The 20,945-nt window shown below is 43.3% G+C and overlaps 1 protein-coding gene across 3 annotated transcripts; it reads left to right on the forward strand.

Annotated features, from left to right (window-relative positions):
• Positions 1-13,042: 13,042 nt before the first annotated feature.
• TARDBP (TAR DNA binding protein) lies at positions 13,043-19,057 on the forward strand. Of its 3 annotated transcripts, XR_012632080.1 has the most exons (7): positions 13,043-13,312; positions 13,750-14,002; positions 14,768-14,931; positions 15,744-15,884; positions 16,570-16,740; positions 17,138-17,725; positions 18,213-19,057. XR_012632080.1 is itself a non-coding variant. In XM_074893204.1 (6 exons), the coding sequence occupies exons 2-6, from the start codon at positions 13,765-13,767 to the stop codon at positions 17,666-17,668; spliced, it is 1,245 nt and encodes a 414-aa protein (XP_074749305.1). In that variant the 5' UTR covers positions 13,044-13,312; positions 13,750-13,764; the 3' UTR covers positions 17,669-19,057. The 3 variants fall into 3 exon arrangements, 2 of the variants coding, with proteins under 2 accessions (XP_074749305.1, XP_074749306.1); XM_074893204.1 differs by having other exon boundaries at positions 13,044-13,312; positions 17,138-19,057; XM_074893205.1 differs by lacking the exon at positions 13,043-13,312 and adding an exon at positions 13,417-13,641 and having other exon boundaries at positions 17,138-19,057.
• Positions 19,058-20,945: the final 1,888 nt, after the last annotated feature.

Raw genomic sequence — 20,945 nt, forward strand, 5'->3', positions numbered from 1 at the left:
TTGCACTGGGTAAGAGAACCAGGAGGCTGATCCCCAGCCTGGGTCCAGTAGCTCCCATTCGATGTCCAACACCAACCCAGCCAGCTCTTACAGCGGAGCTGGCTGCCACATTGTGGCCTGCTCCCCCAAACGTCACATCTGGCTGATGTAAAACACACATGTTTTGACTGAAGCTTTTTCTTTAAAATGCCAACATTAAAGGAAGGTTTGCTTTGTAAAACTGAAACTGTAAAACTCTTCTGAAACCCAATCTGGGGGATTAAAAGAACCACATGAAAAGGGATAAATATGACCTGGACATTTACTTCCTGTGCAGAAGTTCGCTGAACATGTGCCTCCCAGCCTGTCAGTGCGAAACAAGACCTTCTGCTCATATTTTCAGAAGGAAAAAAAAAGGAGAAGAGAGGAAGACAGGAAATTTTGTAAACTGACAACTCTTTTCTGTCTCATGGCTAATGTCAGAGACATTGGTTTCTTTATAGTGACATCTCATACACCTTAAAACCAGAAAGATAACAACTAGTAATAAGAAATTTAGTATTAATAGGCAAATTATTCTTATTCATACTATATGGTAAAGTTGGGCTTGATCCATTTTTAACTGGGAATCAGTGGCAGAACTCCTCTGGATTTCAGTGGGAATAAGATCAGACCTAAAGATACGATGGACCAAGTCCAAGGATTCTCTGATGATGTACAGAAGAGACACATGCATAGATAAACAGATCTTCAGTTAGTCAGAAAATGGCTCACTTTCAAACAAACTAATGCAAGATGTTTATATCAGTATTGCCCATCTCAAGTATTAAAACTCATAATTGGCTTCCAAAAACCAACTTTACTTAAATATTATGGGACTTGAAAGGAAAAAAAAAAAATCAGTTATGCATTCTTTGTATTTGTTTCTTAGGTTTTGAATCTTTAAGATATAACATTTCTTCTGGTTTTCTTTACTAATAGTGAACTGGTAGAAGCTTGATTTTTTTTTTTTAAACCAAAGTTGACATTGTGATTTATTATAGTATGATTTCAGAAGACGACACTTAGGGAAAAAACCATATAAGAGCAGGCAATACATTAAATACAAAATAATGTTCTGATCTCAGGTCCCAATACATATATTGCAGAGGACAAAATGCAATATAATGTAAAATCTGGCATTGCCATTCTGTTTTGGCAAAAAAAAAAAAGTCCCTTTATCCTAGTCAGGTTCCCTAGAAGCCAGTTACATACTAATTTGGGATTATATTCCTCCCCCCATGGATGATGCTGTTAAATTACATTGAAAGTGACAGTTGGCCAACAGTCATAATTTGGAGAAACACAACTGAAATATATAGGGAGCACAGTACTGAATCTAAAGGCAGACTTCCAACAGAAAATGTTGGACTCTGCACATGAAATGTTGTGGGGCACCTTCTTGCACCACTGGCTTGTAACTGCTGCAACAGCTGACCCTGTGGATGCACATGGATCCAGCTCGAATCTGAGTTTGAATTTCTCTGCAGTTTGCGGTGCTTGAATCTGGAGTTTGTGAGTTCAGTCCCACTGTTGTTTGAGGTTTTTGGTGGGTTTTTGATTTTTTTTGTTTCTTTTTTAATTTTAGAGTTACTAAGTCTGGATTGCTATTGGTATTCTTGCATGATGCTCCATGTCCCCTGTGTGAGATATAGACACCCAATAACCCCACACCATAGTACATTTTTTTCCAAATACTCTCTCATCTTAACTAGGTTTGGAAAGTTCATCTATTCTACTTGCAGCTTTGATTTTCTAATTCCCATTGAAGACTTTCACAACCTCTGCTATTGTATAGAGCTGGTAAAAAAAAATCTTTCTTCTTTCTGTCTAGTCCTGGCCAAATTTAAAAAAAAAAAAAAAACAACCAACACTTTTATAGTTTCAAGCCAGAATCAAGAAAAGAAAAAGTGCATTTTGAAGTCATTGTTCAATGGAGAAAGACCGGTTCCCAAGTCCTTTCCAAATCAAAAGTGGACAGTTCCTCAGTCATTTCCAAGCCGGAAAGAGGCCATTTTATGAGCCAGAAAGCATCCATTTTCTGCGTCAGTCCTGAGCCAGAGAGGCTAGTGTCTGAGTCAGTTCCAGGGGGGGAATGTCTGGCACTTTTCCAAGCTTGGGAGTGTTGCTATCACAGCAATTGTTTGGTGATGCCATCCCAATAAAGCTTCATTATGGTGTTCCTCTTTCTATAAACTTCAGTGCCCTCCAGTGTCCCCAGCAATCACTTATCTAATATTAGGATATTAAAAAATATGGAAAGATTTTAAAGAGACTTATTAAAATGCAATTAGCAGCGTGTACGACTTAAGCAGTGAGATTATTTAAAAAAACGACTTGATTGTGTGGAATGCCACGCACCTTACAGAGATAATAAAGCTGCCAATCAAGTCCATTTTCAAATTAGGAAATTTTCATTCTTTTTTTACAGCCCCCTAAGTGAATATTAAAACTGATTATTAACCTCAGAGTGTAGCAGCGGCCCCTAAGCCTGCAAGCTCTAAAAGGGAGGTTTCATAACTGTTGGTAGCCTGGGCTTCATTCCCCATTTGGACTGAGATCTCTGTGCTTATTTAAAGGGACAGTGCTCACCCTTTGACTAAGGAAATCTGAAAAGCCTGGATGGGTCCCTTGTTTAGAAAGGGGCAAAGCTCCAGATCTTGACATTGCAACTTGGGAGGCCAAACCAAACTGCCTGTAATGACCCTGCCTCGGTATTACACAGCAGAGTTTTGCCATCAATAAACTGTAGGTAAGACTGCCCCCTCATGTCCAATCTGTGAATCTCACCAAATCTTTAAACCCCCTGGCACACAACCTTCGTTTTGTCCAAGTAAAAATGTGTAGATTAAATGAATGTTTATGTGAGAACACATACCTTTGTCATACTCAGGTTGCTGTGCATAGATTCTCAGTGTATGTTGTTATTTTCCGTTTATGTTATTACTTCCCTTGCTAAATCTAAAACCCTATCATTTACCTTGCCTTCTTTTGATTTATTTTTTGTCCTACTGTGAGAAAATCAAGGGTGACATTTCCTGCTATTTGACTTTGCTGGCATTTTAATTTCATTTATAAAAAGGATCTTTCTCTAAGAAATTAAGTCACATTACCCTGACAGGTTACTCCTTTTGCAGCTCTTTACTCTGCCGCCAAAGTGGATTTATTGATGCTTCCTGGATTTCTCTCCTCAAGCTTGCAAACTGGAAATGATGAATTCTCCGGAAGGCAGCAAGCTAATTCTTGACTTGAATGCTTTATTTTGGGATAAATGCAAAGATTCAAAGGGAGTTGCTTAGTAGGGGATAGTCACTGATTCTGACTCCAAAGCAAGACTATATTTTAGCATGTGCTTAACTTTTAAGTATATGATTAAATTTATCTTTGCTGATCTCTTCGGGACCACGCACAGGCCTGAAGGTATGCAGTCAGGCACTTTACCATATTGGTGCCAGGCTGCTTTGCAGGAATGAGAGTCCAGACAATATCTAAACAGGGAAAATGCCACTGAGTTTCGAAGCATTTAGATTTTACCAGCACATGTATCTCTTATGGCTATAGCTCCCTCTGGAATCTAGCTATGGCACCTGGATCTACTTATGATTCGGATGGAAGCTATCTACACATCTTTTCAAAGTAAATAATCTGCCTGGGTTGGATAATGGGGGTTAGGAGGATGACAAATTGGGTTAATAAAATGTCAGCAAGAGCCAGGTTTTAAGTCTGGAATGAGTCACAAGTGAAACAAGTTTAGTGGCCAGGGTTCACCCTTGATCTTGAATTGGTATTTGTCTACATCACTGAATAACCACAAGTGATCCAGTATAATTCAGCATAACTGACAATCCAGCGTCGGCAATATTCTTGGGGTGGAGGAGGGGTAAAGATGTTAATGCCTCTTCAGAGTCATGCCACAGTTAATGAGAAGCGCTGAAGAAACAGCAGCCACAGAGATGGCATTAGACTTCCCAGGGCTCTGGGCTGAAAAGAAGCACCTCCAGCACACCAAATGTCTTGCGCTGCTACTGCAGTTGGCAACATGCCTCTCTTCTACTCCCCAGGCTGGAGCAAGTATATTCATGGCTCACCCATTAAGCTGGTCTGGGTGGGGAATGTATGGAGTAGTTTAGTATGTTCATCAGGATGGACTGAATATTGGTGATATTTTAGGAGTCTGAAGGCTAGAAGGAAAAGATACGCAGTCAGTCAGCATTGAGGTACACCACTGAAGACATACGGAGACTCAGGGAGGTGTATTGCAGGTGGATTAATAGAATTGCTTGTAAGAGCTCTGAAAATAACTGCTGGTTGTTGGGGTTTTTGTTGTTTTTTGGGTTTTTTTTCCATAAACAACTAGTCACTGCTACAGAAAGTTCATGATGATTGGAACCACACTGGCAATGACAAAGAGAATTAAGGAGATGTAATGGACATGTAATCTTTGGGTTTGTGAGATACTGAGTGTATGGTAATGCCCCCACAGCAAGTAACTCAGTTATTAACATATGCTAAAATTAGATCAAGCAAAACCAGCATTCACAAATACTGAGACAATTCCTGGCAGAGAAGAGAGATTACTGAAAAGGTTTGAGTAAGTGCTATGAATGGGTGATTGCCAGGCTGGAAAGCAAACTTCCAGAAGCATGAAGACTTTGTCCCAGAAGCTGCCTTGCATTCCTTGATTAGGATCAGCTTCAAGAAAAGCCTCACCGTGGGTGCCGGCAGAGCCAGACATGAAAAGAACAAGCTCTACCTAATGCCAAATCTTCCAGCTGCAGCTTTGACAGTAGGAATTGCCCTGCAAGTCTGTACTCCAGAAACTCACAGCTCAGAGTTACACAAATGGTAAAGCAGCAGGAAGTCTGATATCCAGCAATTCAAATATATTAGACTAACCAACTGAAAAAATAACCTTGCATTATTTGTAGCAGCTTACTGAGCAAGGCAAGTTTTGATCCAAATATTCATGAACATTGAAGAAGTAAATAACTAGATGACACAGAGTTTGCATCTATGTTCTTCTCCACTCCTAAAATTGGACATGGAACATCTGAAATAGAAATCTGGATTTTTCTTTATTGTTGGAAAAGGGGATAGAGAAGAATACCTGAAGCACCCCTTCACTAGAAAAGAGCAGTTCCAAAACCTGGGATCTTGCCACCCCCTCTGAGCTTTCCTAACCGAAGCGGTGTGTTGCAGAATCCCTGCCCTAGCTGCATCTCAGCAGTCCCCTCCAGGTGTCAGCCTTGCACTTCGCAGGAGATTTTCTTCCCTCAGCCACGTCTGGAGCGAAGTGCTGGGTTCAGTGGAGATTCCTGAGAAGAGATCATCAGAGATCTTAAAGTATTAAATGCATTCCCTATTTCATTTCAGGAAAAACGCTGAAATACCACAGCTGCACCAGGTCTCCTTCAAAATTTTAAACCCGATGCCATTGTGTAAGGGAGGGGATCTAAATGGGCCCATTAGCTTTCTACAGTATCTGCCAAGAGAACTGTGAACATCTGCCAGCCCAGAAACAGTTCAGGAGCCAGGACTTTCACTTAAGTTTTCTTTTTTTAGGGTGTAATTGACATGACTGTCCTTTCTTTGGCCTTAATTCCTAACTACTTCCCAAGAATACTAAAAGCTTCTGCTCTCCTCTGCACTTTTGCACATAAATCAGAACTACACTGAGATTTTCTCAACTGGATCTCATCATGGTAGAGCCACTGGAAGCTGGAATGAAGACGAGCACATGCAGGCCCACCACATCATCTAACCTTGCTCTGATTTCAGGGTTAAGATTGTTGGCAGTGCTGTTGTTTGGTTTAGGACTAGCACTGTGGGAAAGACAGCAAATAGAGATAAATGGGCATTGTCAGACACACTTATAGCTATAGGATTGGACAGATAGCCTGGATGTCAGAAGTAAGATTCCCCTTAGGATGTTGCTGTAGTTTATGATAGTGCTCAGAATTGCTACAAATCTTTAGGCAGGTCAACTTTGAGATGTGTTCTTAAAACTACATACATGAGCAATAATGCATGAAATCATGAAAACAGTGAAATCCTTTGACAGAACAGAAAGGCAGTTGTGTCAAGACTGAGATATGTGGTGTGGGTGGGGGAAGTCTGCAAAAATACAGTGTCTGGTTCAGACTTACCTGTCTTTCAATTTTATGAGTAGAAATTGGAGTCTCGGTGGAGTCTGTTGACTAGTAGGTTTTGAGATGACATCCATGGATGAGAAACTGGGCTGAGTTCAGGTGTTTAATTCTTGTGGTGTAGGCTACTGAAGAGCTATTGGGTAGCAACAATTTTTGGTAACCTCTGATCTGGGAAAGCTTCAAATATAGGCTATTGATGGGTCAAAGGTCTGTATCCCATTAACTGTCATAAGACAATCAGCAAACATGATAATGAATGCAGTTTTCCCCAAGGTCTTCCAAAAAGTCTAAGTGTTTCAAGATTTTTATAGCTGTTAGGAGAAAGTCTGTCATGAAAGCACAATTCTGGGTGTCAGGTGTCACCAGTTTTTCACGACAGACTTTCAGAATAACCTTGGGGAACCTGGCTTACCTCAATAGCTCAGTTTTCTAAATGGTTGCCTACAACATTAACTGCCCAGAGCTGGATTAATTGCATTATAATGTAAGGACACTAAAAAGACATGAAAAAATTCAGAAAGAGAAGGATAGAAGTCTATCACCTCTGGCAGTTTCAACTGCACAAAAAGTCCATTTGGTCACATCTGGTTGATCAGTAGCTCTCGCCACTCTCATCAAGAATGACTTTCTGTTCTACGAGCATTAGTTCTCCCCTTTTCACGGCTGTCAACTATTTCTCATGTAAAGGTCTTGCTCCTCTTTCAAAATTACCTGTATTAAGGCAAATTATGTGTTCTCTTCCTTTCCTTGTTGAAAGTCATTTACATGAAGAATCACAGAACTGAGATTATAGATACTGGGGGAGGGAATGCAGAAGTATAGCTAAGACTGGAAATTTGGGTGGGCCTCAATTTATGGTGGACAGCCAAAGAACAAATGTCTGATGTCACAGTAAATCATTTATATTGCAAATGATTTAAAATAATGAAAACCCATATGCATTAAATTTTGCCCTGTACATCCATTTGACATATTTTAAGTAGACAAAAGATAGATTTTACATAAATCTTCAGTAAATGTACTTCAAAAAAATATCACCAGGCAGTAAAACTTACCCATTTTAAAAACAGTCTTTGTCTTATACTTGAGCTCCTGCTTCAGTGTGCATCATTCAAAACCAGCAAAAAATACCAACAAAAAACTACCTCAGACTGTCTGCCCACTCCTTGAAAGAAAAGAAAAAAAAAACAAAGAAGGAAAATTAGACAAAACAGCTTTTGAACAGATCCTGCCAAAGTTGCCCTTCACACTATTCCAGGTCTTAACAGGAATAGTTGCTACATCTTACCCAAGCCACCTGTGGCTTTGCCTTTGAAGGAGTCTATTTCCAACCTCCAGTGTAAATACTCATGTTTGTATTCAGTATTTAGGATCTGTCACACACCAACACTTGCAATTGTATAGACTTAAGCTAGCTCTCCAGCACAGTTCCCAGTCTGTGGATTTTGTCCTTTGGTTTATGACAATCTGTGCTGATGGAAGTTCATGCTCTTCTATGCTGGGAGTTACTACACAATCTAGCAAAAACAAGTCTCTGAATCCCAGCTCCAGTACACTGTAAGAGGCAAGAAACTCCTTTGGAAGATGCCTGGCACATCTTCACCAGGAACTTAGCTCTGGGAACTGACTCCATACCTCTGAGAATCACAGACAGAAATTCTTCCCAGGCTCTACTGTGGATGGTCCAGAAAGGCAAGGGAGGTGACTTGCAGATGGTTTGATGTGACTCTGCCAAACAAAACAAAGTTAAGTTAATTTTGCATTCTCTGTGTACAAGATGCAAACATTTGACAGTTCCCACAGGTACCAATCACACAAGAGGGTGGAGATGTCAGATACTACACGCTGTTGTGCTTTGAACCCCGGTTCGCAGCTCAGAAACAAAGGTAGCAGTCAGCACCCAACTGCCAGCAGTAGCCATGGAGCTCAGAGGGGCCTTTTGTCACCACTGTTGGGTTTCCATTGACTGCATAACATTTTTAGTTCCTAACAGAGCTCCTACCCAGGCTGATCCTTTTGTATGATGGTGCTGGGTTTGCTGAGTAGCAGCCAGGACACCACCACACCTGGATGGCTGACCCCAGCTGTTTCAAAGACATGCTATCTAATCAGCCTCACTCTCAGATAAGTTAATTACCTATTCTGATTGTTTCTTGTCCCACTAACACTCAACATCTGTCTGGTGGTAAAACAAGTAGCAGCAGCAACTTTGTAGCGTGTCGGTTAGGGAAATATGGCCAAAGGTTTTTTTTCAAAAATGGGCACTGAGTCCTTCCAGGTCTTTACAAGAGCCAAGCATGTAAAAAATCTGGCTCTGATTGTGTTTGCTGAGAGATTAAAAAACACATCACCCATTCTAATCAGTTTTGGAAGAGTTAAGTAAATAAGGACATGGAATGCGGAAACTCTGCCCCTTTAAGAAACAGGACTAAACCATCTCATGTGGATTAAAAATGAGTTAATTGAAATCATGGCTTTATAGGATCATGGGAAAATTGCATGAAATATTTCAGGCACTATAATGAAGTCTTAGATGCTGTTTCAACTAAGGGGATTGGGAGGAGTGTTACTGTGAGAACCATGGACTAAGTGATCTTTCCAGGTATTTTATGTGGGTAGAAGCTGCTTATTTTGTTTAAGGGAAGCCTTTCTTTAGTAGCTGTTTCTAGACTGCTAGGTATTAGTAAATTTTAATGCTGATAACTTGCTTGTGTATGGAAAGCTCTATTTATAGTATTTCTGTGAAGGGGAAGAAGTAATTATTGTCAATGTCCCTGTGGTTGTGGTGAAAGCCCCTTCAAAGAAAAAGGGGAAAAAGTAAGTATTGTAAAACGCTACTGTTATTGTGTGTGAAGGGATTTTCAATTGTAGCTAGGAAAAAAAAGAAATAGTACTGATCTTGTTTCTTCAGGGGAACAGCACCTCCTTTTCTGTGATATATCATCTGTTTAAGGGCTCAAATGGCTTTAAATTACAATGAGAAATAAATAAACCGCTCCTTCAGACAACTGCATTCAAGGTGGGCTTTATTTGATGCATATGGCAGAAAAGATTGGGCTTGGGTATGAAAGAGTAGGGTAAGGCTAATCAAAAGGATGCAGACTACTTAAAGAGCACAGTCCTAAGGACATAGTGGTAATGTTTTCTGCAGAGAGCACTTGTTTCACGTCCAGAGAAGGGAAACTGTGTTCATCCCCCTTACACACAGAATAAAGCAGGAGAAACTCAGTGGTGGAAAAAAAAGACTTCAACTGAGTAAGGGTAAGAGGTAGGATTTATTAACTATTGGCAAAATCAGGCCAGATTCTGACTACGCTGATATGCCGTCGTTCGTTAAATCCCCATTTCTTACTGCTCTATGATTAGAAATAGGCCCAAGCACTCCACGTTTTTCAGTACCCACAGTTGTGTGGTGGTTTTTTTACCATGAGGTTATATTTAGATGCCCATTGATGCTGTTTTTCATCCCAAGTGCTTTTGGGAGGGTGAACAGCTGATTGTTACACTGAGTTTGCTTGTACCCATGAGCACACTTAACCTAGAGCAGCAAATAGTTATTGTATTGCATTTTGTTTTGTGCCTGTGGGCACACTTAAGTCAATATACATGATGGCTAGTACCGAGGTATTGCATTTGTCTGCACCCATGGGCACTCCGAATTGCCAGTGTGAGGGAATTGGTGAATTAACTAGCTGTATGCTCACTGGTGTACTTACTTCAAGAGCAATAGTACTGTTAATTGCTTAACTTGAATCTAATCATAATGCAAAATAACAGAAGGAAAGTGCTGCAAGAATCCCAGTTCTTACAGAAAATGGATAGTAACATTTGTTTAATTCTAAGCTTGTTTGTTGCCAAAACTGAGAGGAATGAGCTCTTGGGGCAGAAGTCTCTGTTGTGAATAATTGCCCTTCTTTCCCTGTCTTACAGCCAGCAAGCTGCATCCAGCTCATTGCTCTCTCCAAGCTTTTACCTGCACAAAATCTCATTCACAGGGTTGATGCTTACTCTGCTCATTAGTGAAATTACCACCAGATGCTTTGTTAGATAGAGGTCACTCTGGCTGAATGCCATGACAACCTCTTCAAATAACGTGATTGCTAAACTATAGCTTTGACTTGAAATGGTGCAGTAGGTAATGTTGACATGCTGCAATTACCACTCAGTCCTCCCAGCGTGTTCAAACAACGCTGACTACCTCAGTGCTGACTTGGCAACACCAGAACTGGATTTGGGATGTATATTGTGGATGACTAGAAAATGTAGGAATTTCAGGAGAACGCCTACATGGAGCATTAGCTTATCTCATTAGCCTCTGTCTAGTCAGATCCTCTCAGATCTCTGCTGAAAAATGGTAATTAAATGATAAGGCCGAGGCTAAAGCTACATGGGCATAGATGGGCTAGGTTTCACTGGTGCTGGGAGCCAGTTTTTGCAACTGAAGGAATCTTGAGTGGGAGTCTTAAATACTCCATAGAAGACATTAATAGATGGGACTGGATTAGCCTTTCCTAGCAGTAGGGTCATCTTTCCTTACTAATAAGACTTACTTCTTTTGAGGAGACTGGTGCAAGGAAGGTCAAGCTAGATGGGCACTGAGAAAATGGCCCACATGTGGACTGGATGAGTACCACAAAGGAACAGATGAGGAGAAAGGAGGGGGAAGAAGGTAGCAGAATTATTTTCCTTTATAATAGCATGGTGCAGTCCACTGGTTTAAATCACAGAGCTGAGCGGGTTAGAGAAAGCTCTGCAGTGCACTTCTTTTCTCTGGGATGATGTCAGGCAGGACTTTACAGCTCTGCTAATGACAACCCTATGTGGCTTCCTGTTCATATATATCTTGTAATGAAAAGTGATTGTGTTACAGATGTCTCTGGTGCGACTTGCAACTAATGTGACTGTGATTGATGGACCAGATAAGCTTGTTATTAAAGTATCAGAATAAAATAACTTGGAGATGTGGAATGGCAATTAGCCAAATGATTGATTGAAACTGTAGAATGGTTACTAATTTATAGCTTTATAGTATTATCACTACAAAGTAAAATAAAACTGGAGTGTTTATCTGGAGGGTTATGCTACTGAAAGCAGATTATTAACTTTATAAAAGGAACCAGACCAGGTGGAAAATACCATGTTCTTGCCACTGTTGTTTTTCTCCTCCGCGTGGTTCTTTTGCACACAGGCTTGTGTAAGCTATGTGAGCAGCGAAGACTCGGCACAGTAGCCTAGCTAGCAGTCCTTCCTGTGACTGCAGCTTAGGAAAACATATGTAGACAGGTTCTTCTGCACATCTTTTTTTTTTTTTTTTAAGAGTCAGAAAAGTGGCAGCAAGAACATGAGTGTCCCTTAGCCATAGTGGCTTTGGAGTTGAGAAGTTTATAATACTGTATAATGACATATAACCATTAAGTCTTTCCATTAAGTAAGGGGAGATTTGGTCTAGAGAGGATTAAGCCACAGTATAGCAAACTCTTACTAAGTATTAAAGGACAGGGCTAGAACTACTAGGGGTTTTTTTAACTTTTAGCAGTCCTACAAAATTGTTTCATACATGGTCAGAGCCAGGCAGTTGAATGGGGGAAGAGGCAAAAAAGCCCTCCAAACATCTGGAAGAATTAATGAAGACATCAGTTCTGAGCGATGAACTAGTTGTTGGGGAAGAGGGGGAGGGTGTCAGGCTAAGACACTAAATATGATACACAGAACTGAGCTGCCATGAAACCGTCTGCATTAGTCAGCCTGGTTAATCTAGTTCTTCCCCAGATCCTCAGGGAATGCCTGCAGGAGATCAGGCATGTCAGATCAACCCTTCCTACCAAGCACAGAATGATGCTATTCAAGTGGCAACATGCCCCAGCTGGTGTCGCTCATGCATGTCTTCTGGCAAGAGGGTTTGCCTCCTGCACAAACGTTTCAGATAACCTTAAACACGGGCACTTCCCAGCTGATGCTCAGATACTGCAGCTGCTGCCACACTCAGCATCTCTCACGTTATCATCATGTTCTGTGAAAAAAAGATCTTAAAAATGCATATGGTGTCTCCCCCTGCCCAACTGAAAGAGCTCTCGGTACACCTAAGATCATTCACGGTAGACTTCTCTCGTGGGAGACCGCTCAACTTCCCTGAATAAACTGCTTCACCAGTCAGGCCTCGCTGGAAAGAGTGTGGGGGTTTTGGGAGGTTCGTTTGCTTTTAACCTTACGTGGGGTTTTTCGGCTACACATTAAGTGCACTCGTTCCTGTCTGGCAGTGTAGATGAGGGGGAGCGCAGCCCTTCACTAAGGCAGTTTCTGCACACCGGGAAGTCTCCGTTTCCCGCACGCTCCTTTTTCTCCCCAGATCCCCTCTCAGACGTTTCCCCGGGCCGGGGCTGTCCCGGGGGGCGCTGGGCTCCGCAGGCGCGGCCAGAGCGCGGCTGCTGTTCGCACAAAGCCCCGCGTCCCTCGCCGGGGAGAGCGGGACCTGACCGGCCTCCGCGGGAGCCGCCGGTACGGCCGTGCCGTCCCTTACAAACTACGGCGTTTACCTGCAGCGACGGCCGCTACCGGGAAGGCGGGTCCTCGCGCCGCCGTTCCCAGCGCCAGGCTGGGCGGCTCGGGGCCGGCCTGGGCCGCAGTGCGGGCTTGGGGCTCTACCGTTATCGCCGTCATTTACCGGGAACAGCCGCACCGCGGGGCGGCTCGGCCCGCGCGGGGCCTCCCGTCCCCAGGTATGAGGGGGGATCCCGCCCGGAGCACCGGGGCCGCCCCGCCGCCGCCCCTTCCCGGCAGCTCCCGCGCTCGCAGCGCGCTTCGCGCAGGCGCGGACAGGGCCGCACCACCGGCCCCGCCGCTGAGGGGGGTAAAGGGGCAAGGGGCGCTCCCCTCGCCGGCTGCCGCCGCCGTCCCGGGATCAGCAGCTCCGCTCGGCGCGAGCGACGCATCGCTGGAGCGCGGTCGGGGCGCATCGCGCTCGCCGCGGCCGGACGCGTTCCGCTGCAGCCCCTCCTCGCCGCTGGGAATGGTTCGCCCCGCGGCCCGGCCCGGCCTCTGAGGGGGGCCGCGGCCGCCATTTTGTGCGGCGCCAGCGGAGGGCAGCGGGCCGGTACGCGGCCGAGGCGTGAGGGTCTCCCGAAGACGCCGCTCCCTTCCCTGGCCCGGTGAGCGGGCTCGCGGAGGGCGCGTTCTTGGGGCCCAGTCGGGCCGGGGCCGCCGGCGGTGCTGGGGGCCGCGTCGCGCCCGGAGGTCGTAGGCTTGGGCGGGCCCTGACAGGCGGTGGGGCCGAGGGGGGGGGGCTGTTCCCTCCAACCCGGCGCCGCTGACAGGGGCTGCGGCGGCTCTGTGACATTTCTCGGTGCCTTGGGGAGCTGTCGCTGTCCGTCCCTCCGCAGGTCCGGGACGGGCCGAGGTGTTGGTCCGTGTGTCTGTCGGTGCGGCAGGGCCCGAGGCTCTCACGTCAACGAGTAACACGTTCGGTGCACCCTGCTGTGTAATAAATACAGATGGGCTTATGCCTTGAGGCTAGAAAGATGAAAACCAAATCAAGGGAAACAGGGCGATTGCTTATGGCTGTTCTCCCCCTTCTCCTGTACTTTAGTAACTTCCAGCAAAGATGTCGGAGTATATCCGGGTGACGGAGGACGAGAACGATGAACCCATCGAGATCCCCTCGGAGGACGACGGCACCGTGCTGCTGTCCACCGTCACCGCCCAGTTCCCCGGGGCGTGCGGGCTGCGCTACAGGAACCCGGTGTCGCAGTGCATGAGGGGCGTGCGGCTGGTGGAGGGCATCCTGCACGCGCCGGAAGCCGGATGGGGAAACCTGGTCTATGTTGTTAATTATCCCAAAGGTTTGTCTTCCTTCCTGTGTTTTTTGTACAAGCTTGCTTTTTCAGTCAAGAGGCCTGTGTGAGGCACTGCTAGTTTAACACGGCAACAGTACCACTGTTGAACCCTCTGCCTTACAGAAGTTCAGGATTTTATTCATGTATCTGTCCTGCAGAGTAGATTTGACCCCACTGAGTTTTTCAGATGTGCTCTAAGATTTTTAACTCTCTGCCCATACGAGCACTTTAATGACAAAGTCTTGCGTTATCCTTGGAGGGTTCACAGCCTTGTATAGACCTTTGAAGACTGTGACGTGGTGGGATCTGCGTGTACTTGGAGATGCTTCTCAAGCTCATGGGCTGGTCAGATACCATTTAAAAATGCTCAGGAAAAAAGGAGCCTGACCACCCTGCCTCACCTCCCCCTGCCCCTCAAAAAAAGAAGGAAGTAAATTGCTAATGAAATATTATTGTTTAAAATGCCTGTCTTCTCCATATCCTTATTGGACTGTCAATGTTACTGGATAATACTTTAGTAAACTAACAGAGAACTAGCTCAGTCAGACTGCATTTTGGAGGAGTACTTAAGCGTAGACTGTTCTTTTTTCTCTCCTTATACTCACAGGCAGTTGGATATGTATTATAATAATAAACTCCCAGCAGCCGGCATGTGTCTTTTGTGGTCTGTACTTTTTCTCATCATAGTCTATGATTTTATACCATGTGGTTCATAATTAGTGGAAGCGATTTCCAGAGTTGATGATGTCTAATGTACTTCTTTATATTTAGATAATAAGAGAAAAATGGATGAAACAGATGCATCATCAGCTGTAAAAGTGAAACGAGCAGTACAGAAGACTTCGGATTTAATAGTCTTGGGTCTTCCCTGGAAAACCACTGAACAAGACTTAAAGGAATATTTCAGTACATTTGGAGAAGTTCTGATGGTGCAGGTAAAATCCTTCTGCAGCTGAAGGGATGGACATTAGGTAGAAATCAATCTTCTGAGGAAGCCAGTAGAAACAGAGCTGTACAAACTTGGAGAAGAGTCTGAGTGGGTCTCTTCCTAGGTTGCATTTTGTTGCATGAGCTTTGTAGCTGCAGGTGGCCAGGAATATTTGGGAGTGGTAATTCATGCAGATCAGCTTAATGGGTACAGTGTTTTTAAGAGCTTTTGAATTTATATTGCTGTTATTAATTGGCGTAGCTGAATGTGTGTGTGTTAAGGAACTGGAGATCGCTGTGATGGGAGCGTTTACAAGACTGATACAGTCTCAAACAGAACTTTACTGAATTCATTCACGAGCAGCACGCTTCACGCTAGCGGCAACTCCGGATGCCCGGGGCCTCCATGGCCTGGGCTGCTGAGGTGGTCTGGCCAGGCGGGAGGGCGTCAGCAGACAAACCTGCTTCGGTTTTCTTCTGCTGTCACATGTGATGTTTTTACCTCCCAGAAGGGGGATCTCACCTGAACTTGTCTTGGTCTTTATCTTTTGTCACTTGCGTGTCTCCTGTGTGCAGCTACGCGTTTGCCCCTTGGGTGGTCACACTGCTTGTACAGCTGGGCTGGCTATGCCATCACAGTATTACAAAAAATCCCGGTTTTGGTTATGCTTGGGCTCAAGGCAAGCAAAAAATTTTAATTTGGAGGTGTCACAGGCCCCTGCTTTGACTGTATAATACTATGGTAATTTTTGTAAGAAAAGGTAGGCATATACAGTGAGATAATAAAAACTTTACAAGTCTGCTTTTTTGTGTGTCTTAGGTTAAGAAGGATATTAAAACTGGCCACTCAAAAGGATTTGGTTTTGTTCGGTTTACGGATTATGAAACCCAGGTGAAAGTCATGTCTCAGCGGCACATGATAGATGGAAGATGGTGTGACTGTAAACTTCCCAATTCTAAGGTACTTTTGTATTTATTGCTAGTTTTATTTTTACCAAACACTCGAAGTGCACTTCTTTAGCAACTGTGTTAAGTGAAGAGATTAAAAACCACCCTTGGATGTGGCTTTTCAGTCTGTGAATGGAGAAGTGAGAGCAAGGAAGGAAAATGGGGAGGAGGTGGGTGAGCAGGAAGGGAACAAGAAGTGGTGGGGAAAGAGCTAGTAGGGTGGTGGAATTAAGTACAGATGGAAATCTGAAAATAATGTGTTTTCAAGTCCAGCACTACCTGCTTGACCTGTCTGCCGCATGAATAAATGGGAGAATAAAGCAGACAGAATAACTAACCTAGGGAAGATCAAAATGAGTCTTTGAATTCAAAACTAAACATAAAACTTCTGTTTATTTCTCATGTGTATATATGCAGTTATTACCCAAACAGTGTCCTGCAGTGGCCTTGTCATTGCTCCTGTGTATTGCTCCCATCTTTGTCTTCTTGTGACTCTTCTCCATCTGTACCGAGGTGCAGGCATGTTCTCTGAACAGAACTTTTTTAAACCTTTAACTTACAATCTCAAACTTTCTTGATCTTCAGTCCTCAGAACAGGCTAGATTAAAAGGGTCTTTTATCATAATGTAACTCAGTTCTCAAGGGTAGTTGTAATTTTTAAAATTTTTTTCTTTCTTCTTCTCTGCAATTCTCTGCAGCAAAGTCCTGACGAACCTTTGCGTAGCAGAAAAGTGTTTGTCGGGCGCTGCACCGAGGACATGACGGCAGATGAACTCCGGCAGTTCTTTGCCCAATACGGAGAAGTGGTAGATGTCTTCATTCCTAAACCCTTCCGAGCTTTTGCTTTTGTCACATTTGCAGATGATCAGGTACATCTTAAAATATTTTAATTTCCTATTTAGACAGCCTACGTTTCAGTAGTTTGATAAAGCATTATTTCTGGAACTACATGTGGAACACTTACTTGTCCACTGTCTTGAGAATTCCAGTGGCGTTAGCTTGATTTGATTCCTTGAATTGTCTAAGGTTACACTTCTCAGACGCTGTTGTACAGACGGGTTTTTGTACTGCAGTCAGTGTAGCAGTGAATGCGAAGATAAAACACTTCAAATTGGATTAAGTATATGCATATGCTTCCTTTGCAGGTTAAATATCTGCTCAGAATCATGTGGGATTTTTTTTTTACTTGTACAGTTTACTGTACTACTAACATTTAAAAAAAAGAGAGGTGTGACATACATTTAATCAATCCCTTATTTCTTATAGGTTGCCCAATCTCTTTGTGGAGAGGACTTGATCATTAAAGGAATCAGCGTACATATATCCAATGCTGAACCTAAGCACAATAGCAATAGACAGTTAGAGCGAGGTGGAAGATTTGGTGGTAATCCGGGAGGCTTTGGGAATCAAGGGGGGTTTGGCAACAGCAGAGGAGGCGGGGGGGGTCTGGGTAACAACCAGGGCAGTAACATGGGGGGAGGGATGAACTTCGGAGCCTTTAGCATCAACCCCGCCATGATGGCGGCAGCGCAGGCAGCCCTGCAGAGCAGCTGGGGGATGATGGGCATGCTGGCTAGTCAGCAGAACCAGTCGGGGCCGTCGGGGAACAACCAGCCTCAAGGCAACATGCAGCGGGAGCAGAACCAGGGCTTTAGCTCAGGAAGTAACTCCTACGGCGGCTCCAACTCGGGGGCGGCCATAGGCTGGGGTTCGGCCTCGAACGCGGGCTCCAGCAGTGGGTTTAACGGAGGCTTTGGTTCAAGCATGGATTCCAAATCGTCAGGCTGGGGAATGTAGACGCAGTGGGCTCTGATACTGACTCTATGGTGGGAAATCAAATTTTTCTAACTCCTGGTAAGTATACTGTAAATTACATATATACTAAAATTTTCCAAATCAGTTTGTTCAGTGTGCAGTATATTCAGCAGTATTTTTGACATTTTTCTTTTTTAAAAAAAAAAAAAAGAAAAGAAAAAGAAAAGAAAGGTAAAAGGAATTTTATAAGTTTTGTTACATATCTTGTTGGAATACTGAATGTTTGGAAGTGGACTGCTGTTTGCCCGATAGGTGAACTAACACTACAACCGATAGGAAAGGTTTCTCCTGTAATACTTTATCCCTCGTTCCCTGGCTACCTGAATTCTTTGCATGTTCAAAATGGAAACCATTGGTCAGAAACAGCATTCTCTCCCTCTCGTTTTTACTTTGATCCCACCATAAGACTCTCCAAGTGCCCCAGTTGGAGAACACAGTGTCGTTTTTGTTTTGTTTGTGTTTCTTTTTAACACTGTCTCCCCTCCATACTAAAGTACGATATGAAGGCTTCATTTAATCTCTGCAGTTCATCTCATTTCAAATGTGTATGGAAGAAGCACTTCATTGAAAGCAGTGCTGTAAATATTCTGCCTTAGGAATACTTCTGTCTACATGCTTTCTCATCCAAGAATACTTCATCACACCGCACATGCTGCGTCTTAGACGGTGGGTGTTCCATTTTTATCCGCTACTCTTTATTTCATGGAGTCGTATCAACGCTATGAACGCAAGGCTGTGAGATGGAACCAGAAGGCTGTTTGAACTTTTGAAACCTTGTGTGGGATTGATGGTGGTGCCGAGGCATGAGAGGGCTGGTATGTGCGAGATAAAGGAGAGAGCGCATGCAGAGACCTGGTGGTGCATTATGGGATTTTATTTTACTTGGCGAGATGTCTCTCAATCCTGTGGCTTTGGTGAGAGAGTGTGCGGAGAGCAATGATAGCAAATAAAGTACGAGTGTTTATTGCATTCAAAGGACATCCATATGTGGAAGACTTTAAGTGGGTTTTATACCTAGTTAATCGATTAGTTGAATGTGTTACGTGAAATGAATATTTGTATTTTTTTTCCCTTATGTCAACTGCTGTGAATGCTGTATGGTGTGTGTTTTTTTTTCTGTTAATGATCTGTAAGTGTGGTAATGTGAATTGAAGATGATGGGGTTTGTGATGAGAACATTGAGCTGGTGGTGTGCTTTGCAGTAGCTCTTGCAGCAGAGATCACTAGCGAGCTCAGTGTGCCTCCTCAGGGTGGAAGTTCCACTGTCTGTAAGATATCCATAAGAATGCTGTTTGCTGCAGTTTTGTGTTTGGATGCTTTTTATAAGATTTGTCACTGTAGGAAATTCTTAAATAAAACTGATTTAAGTAATATGTGTCTTTGTTTTGCAGCCCTGAATGCAAAGAATTCATAGCAGTTAATTAATTTTACCCTTTTGAGATGAACTTCTGTAAAGCTTTTTTGCAGTAATTCGGTTTGTTGCAGATAAGCATGCTCTAAAAGTTGACAAGTCAAACGGAGCCACCGCTCATCATGTATCGATACCTGACACCCACCTTTAATCCACTGTATTTTTGCACTGTTCAGTGATACGTAGATACCTAAAATCCAGTTCCCACACGTTTGGGTGCGCGCACCTAGAATGGTAAGCAGTTCCCTCCCAATTGCATCTGTACCAAGGAACGTTACTTACTACTTCTTTTAGGAGTTGGAGTTCCTCATCAGAAGTGGGTTGGGGGTGACAAACACCTCCTCTCAAGATGTATTTCTGTCCACAGCATCTCTGTTGGGATGTCTGTGTTTAACTTGTTTTCAGACCAGTCCACTCAGGGGAGGTAGGGTTCTGCAACACTTTCAGCCTGGAAGAAAGCTATAAACTCAAGTTTAAAACTAGTCACAGAAAGATTTTCCAGCTGATTAAAGCATTAGTAAATGTACATAGACTGTGATAGAAGTCTTAATTTGAAAAAAGTTTATTACAGGAGCAGAAGTGTCAGTTAAGAGGCAGCTTCTTAACAGAAACTGGTGGAAGATTATTTCCACTGGCGGTAGGAGCTTGAGGAATTGTTTGATCTACTTGCACCTGAAACCCACTGAAGCTTGATCCATATTTTTTTATACACCATACTACGGTGCTGTAGCTATGAACGTTCTGAATACAGATATTTACACAGCTTTTAACCTATTTAACTTTTCAAGTTTGTATCGTCATTACTCCGTATTCTGTTGAGGCTTCTGAAGGGGAAGAGCGTCTAAATAGTGGGCAGAACTGCACTGCTGGTAGTTTGCCACTTGCAGTATTAAAAAAATCAGCTGGGTCTCAGTGTACATCTTAAAGGGTTTAAAGAGGGGTTCTAAACACTCAGGCAGAGAAGTAATCCCACACTTCTGTTGTTCGTATCCCACTGCAAGAAGTTGCTTAGTGTTTTTTTTTTTTTTTCCTGCACCTAAATCAGAATAATCTGCAAACTCTGTACCATCTGTGAATTTTGCATTTTAGCACTTGCACTATTACCAGCTACTTCTGCTGAGTAACACTTAAAAATGGTATTCTTGGACCTCCAAAGACTAACTGTGACCCCCCTGCAAGGAACTGCGTGGTAAGTTTTTGTAATTAGCATGGCTTTCATTTTGTTTAAATTGTCCAGGTTTAGGTATTAACAGGCTGGTTGGCAGCATTGAGTATTTGATGATAATTTTAGCCTTCCTTCACCCTCAAAACAAAATCCCTGAAAATTTTAGAATAATTTTCAAGTTTTAGTAGTATTTTCCTAACTGCTTTGCATACTCTAGTGTTTATAAGTGAGTAAATAAACTACTATTGAAAACATATTTAAGTGTTTGGAGTCTTGTTTTTTTAAAAAAGAGATTTCATTTTCAGTTACGTTATTCTAGAAAGTGAAATACTAATGAATGGGATGCAAGAAAGGGAAGTTTATGTAAACTGTAATGGGATATATATTGTAATCAAAACAGTTTTTAATAACAGTGCTTCTAATTCTGAGAATCTACTGTCAGCTGAACATGTACTTGAAATTATAAACCTGAATGTGAAAGCTTACCCTTGATAAAACTTTGTTTAGAAAAAACAGAGTTTTGGCAGCTGACAGCAGGAGTTTCTTTAAGTCAGGGAGTGTAGAGCAGGTGCCTGGAGGTCCTCTGCAGTGCAGCGCCCTGGCCATGAACGCTGCCCGTGTACGCCTGGTGCCGCACGGGCGGGAGCGGTGTAGGTGCCTCGCTGCTCTGCGTGCTTCCGCTG

The sequence above is a fragment of the Strix uralensis genome, chromosome 23 (genome assembly GCF_047716275.1).
Source record: "Strix uralensis isolate ZFMK-TIS-50842 chromosome 23, bStrUra1, whole genome shotgun sequence".
Taxonomy (NCBI): domain Eukaryota; kingdom Metazoa; phylum Chordata; class Aves; order Strigiformes; family Strigidae; genus Strix; species Strix uralensis.

Bases quoted from the DNA above. Each gene is read 5' to 3' on its own strand.
- TARDBP (XM_074893204.1), top strand. From the start codon at position 13,765: ATGTCGGAGTATATCCGGGTGACGGAGGACGAGAACGATGAACCCATC. The intron at 15,885-16,569 runs GTACTTTTGTAT...AATTCTCTGCAG, and splicing joins GTAAACTTCCCAATTCTAAG to CAAAGTCCTGACGAACCTTT. The intron at 16,741-17,137 runs GTACATCTTAAA...TATTTCTTATAG, and splicing joins TCACATTTGCAGATGATCAG to GTTGCCCAATCTCTTTGTGG.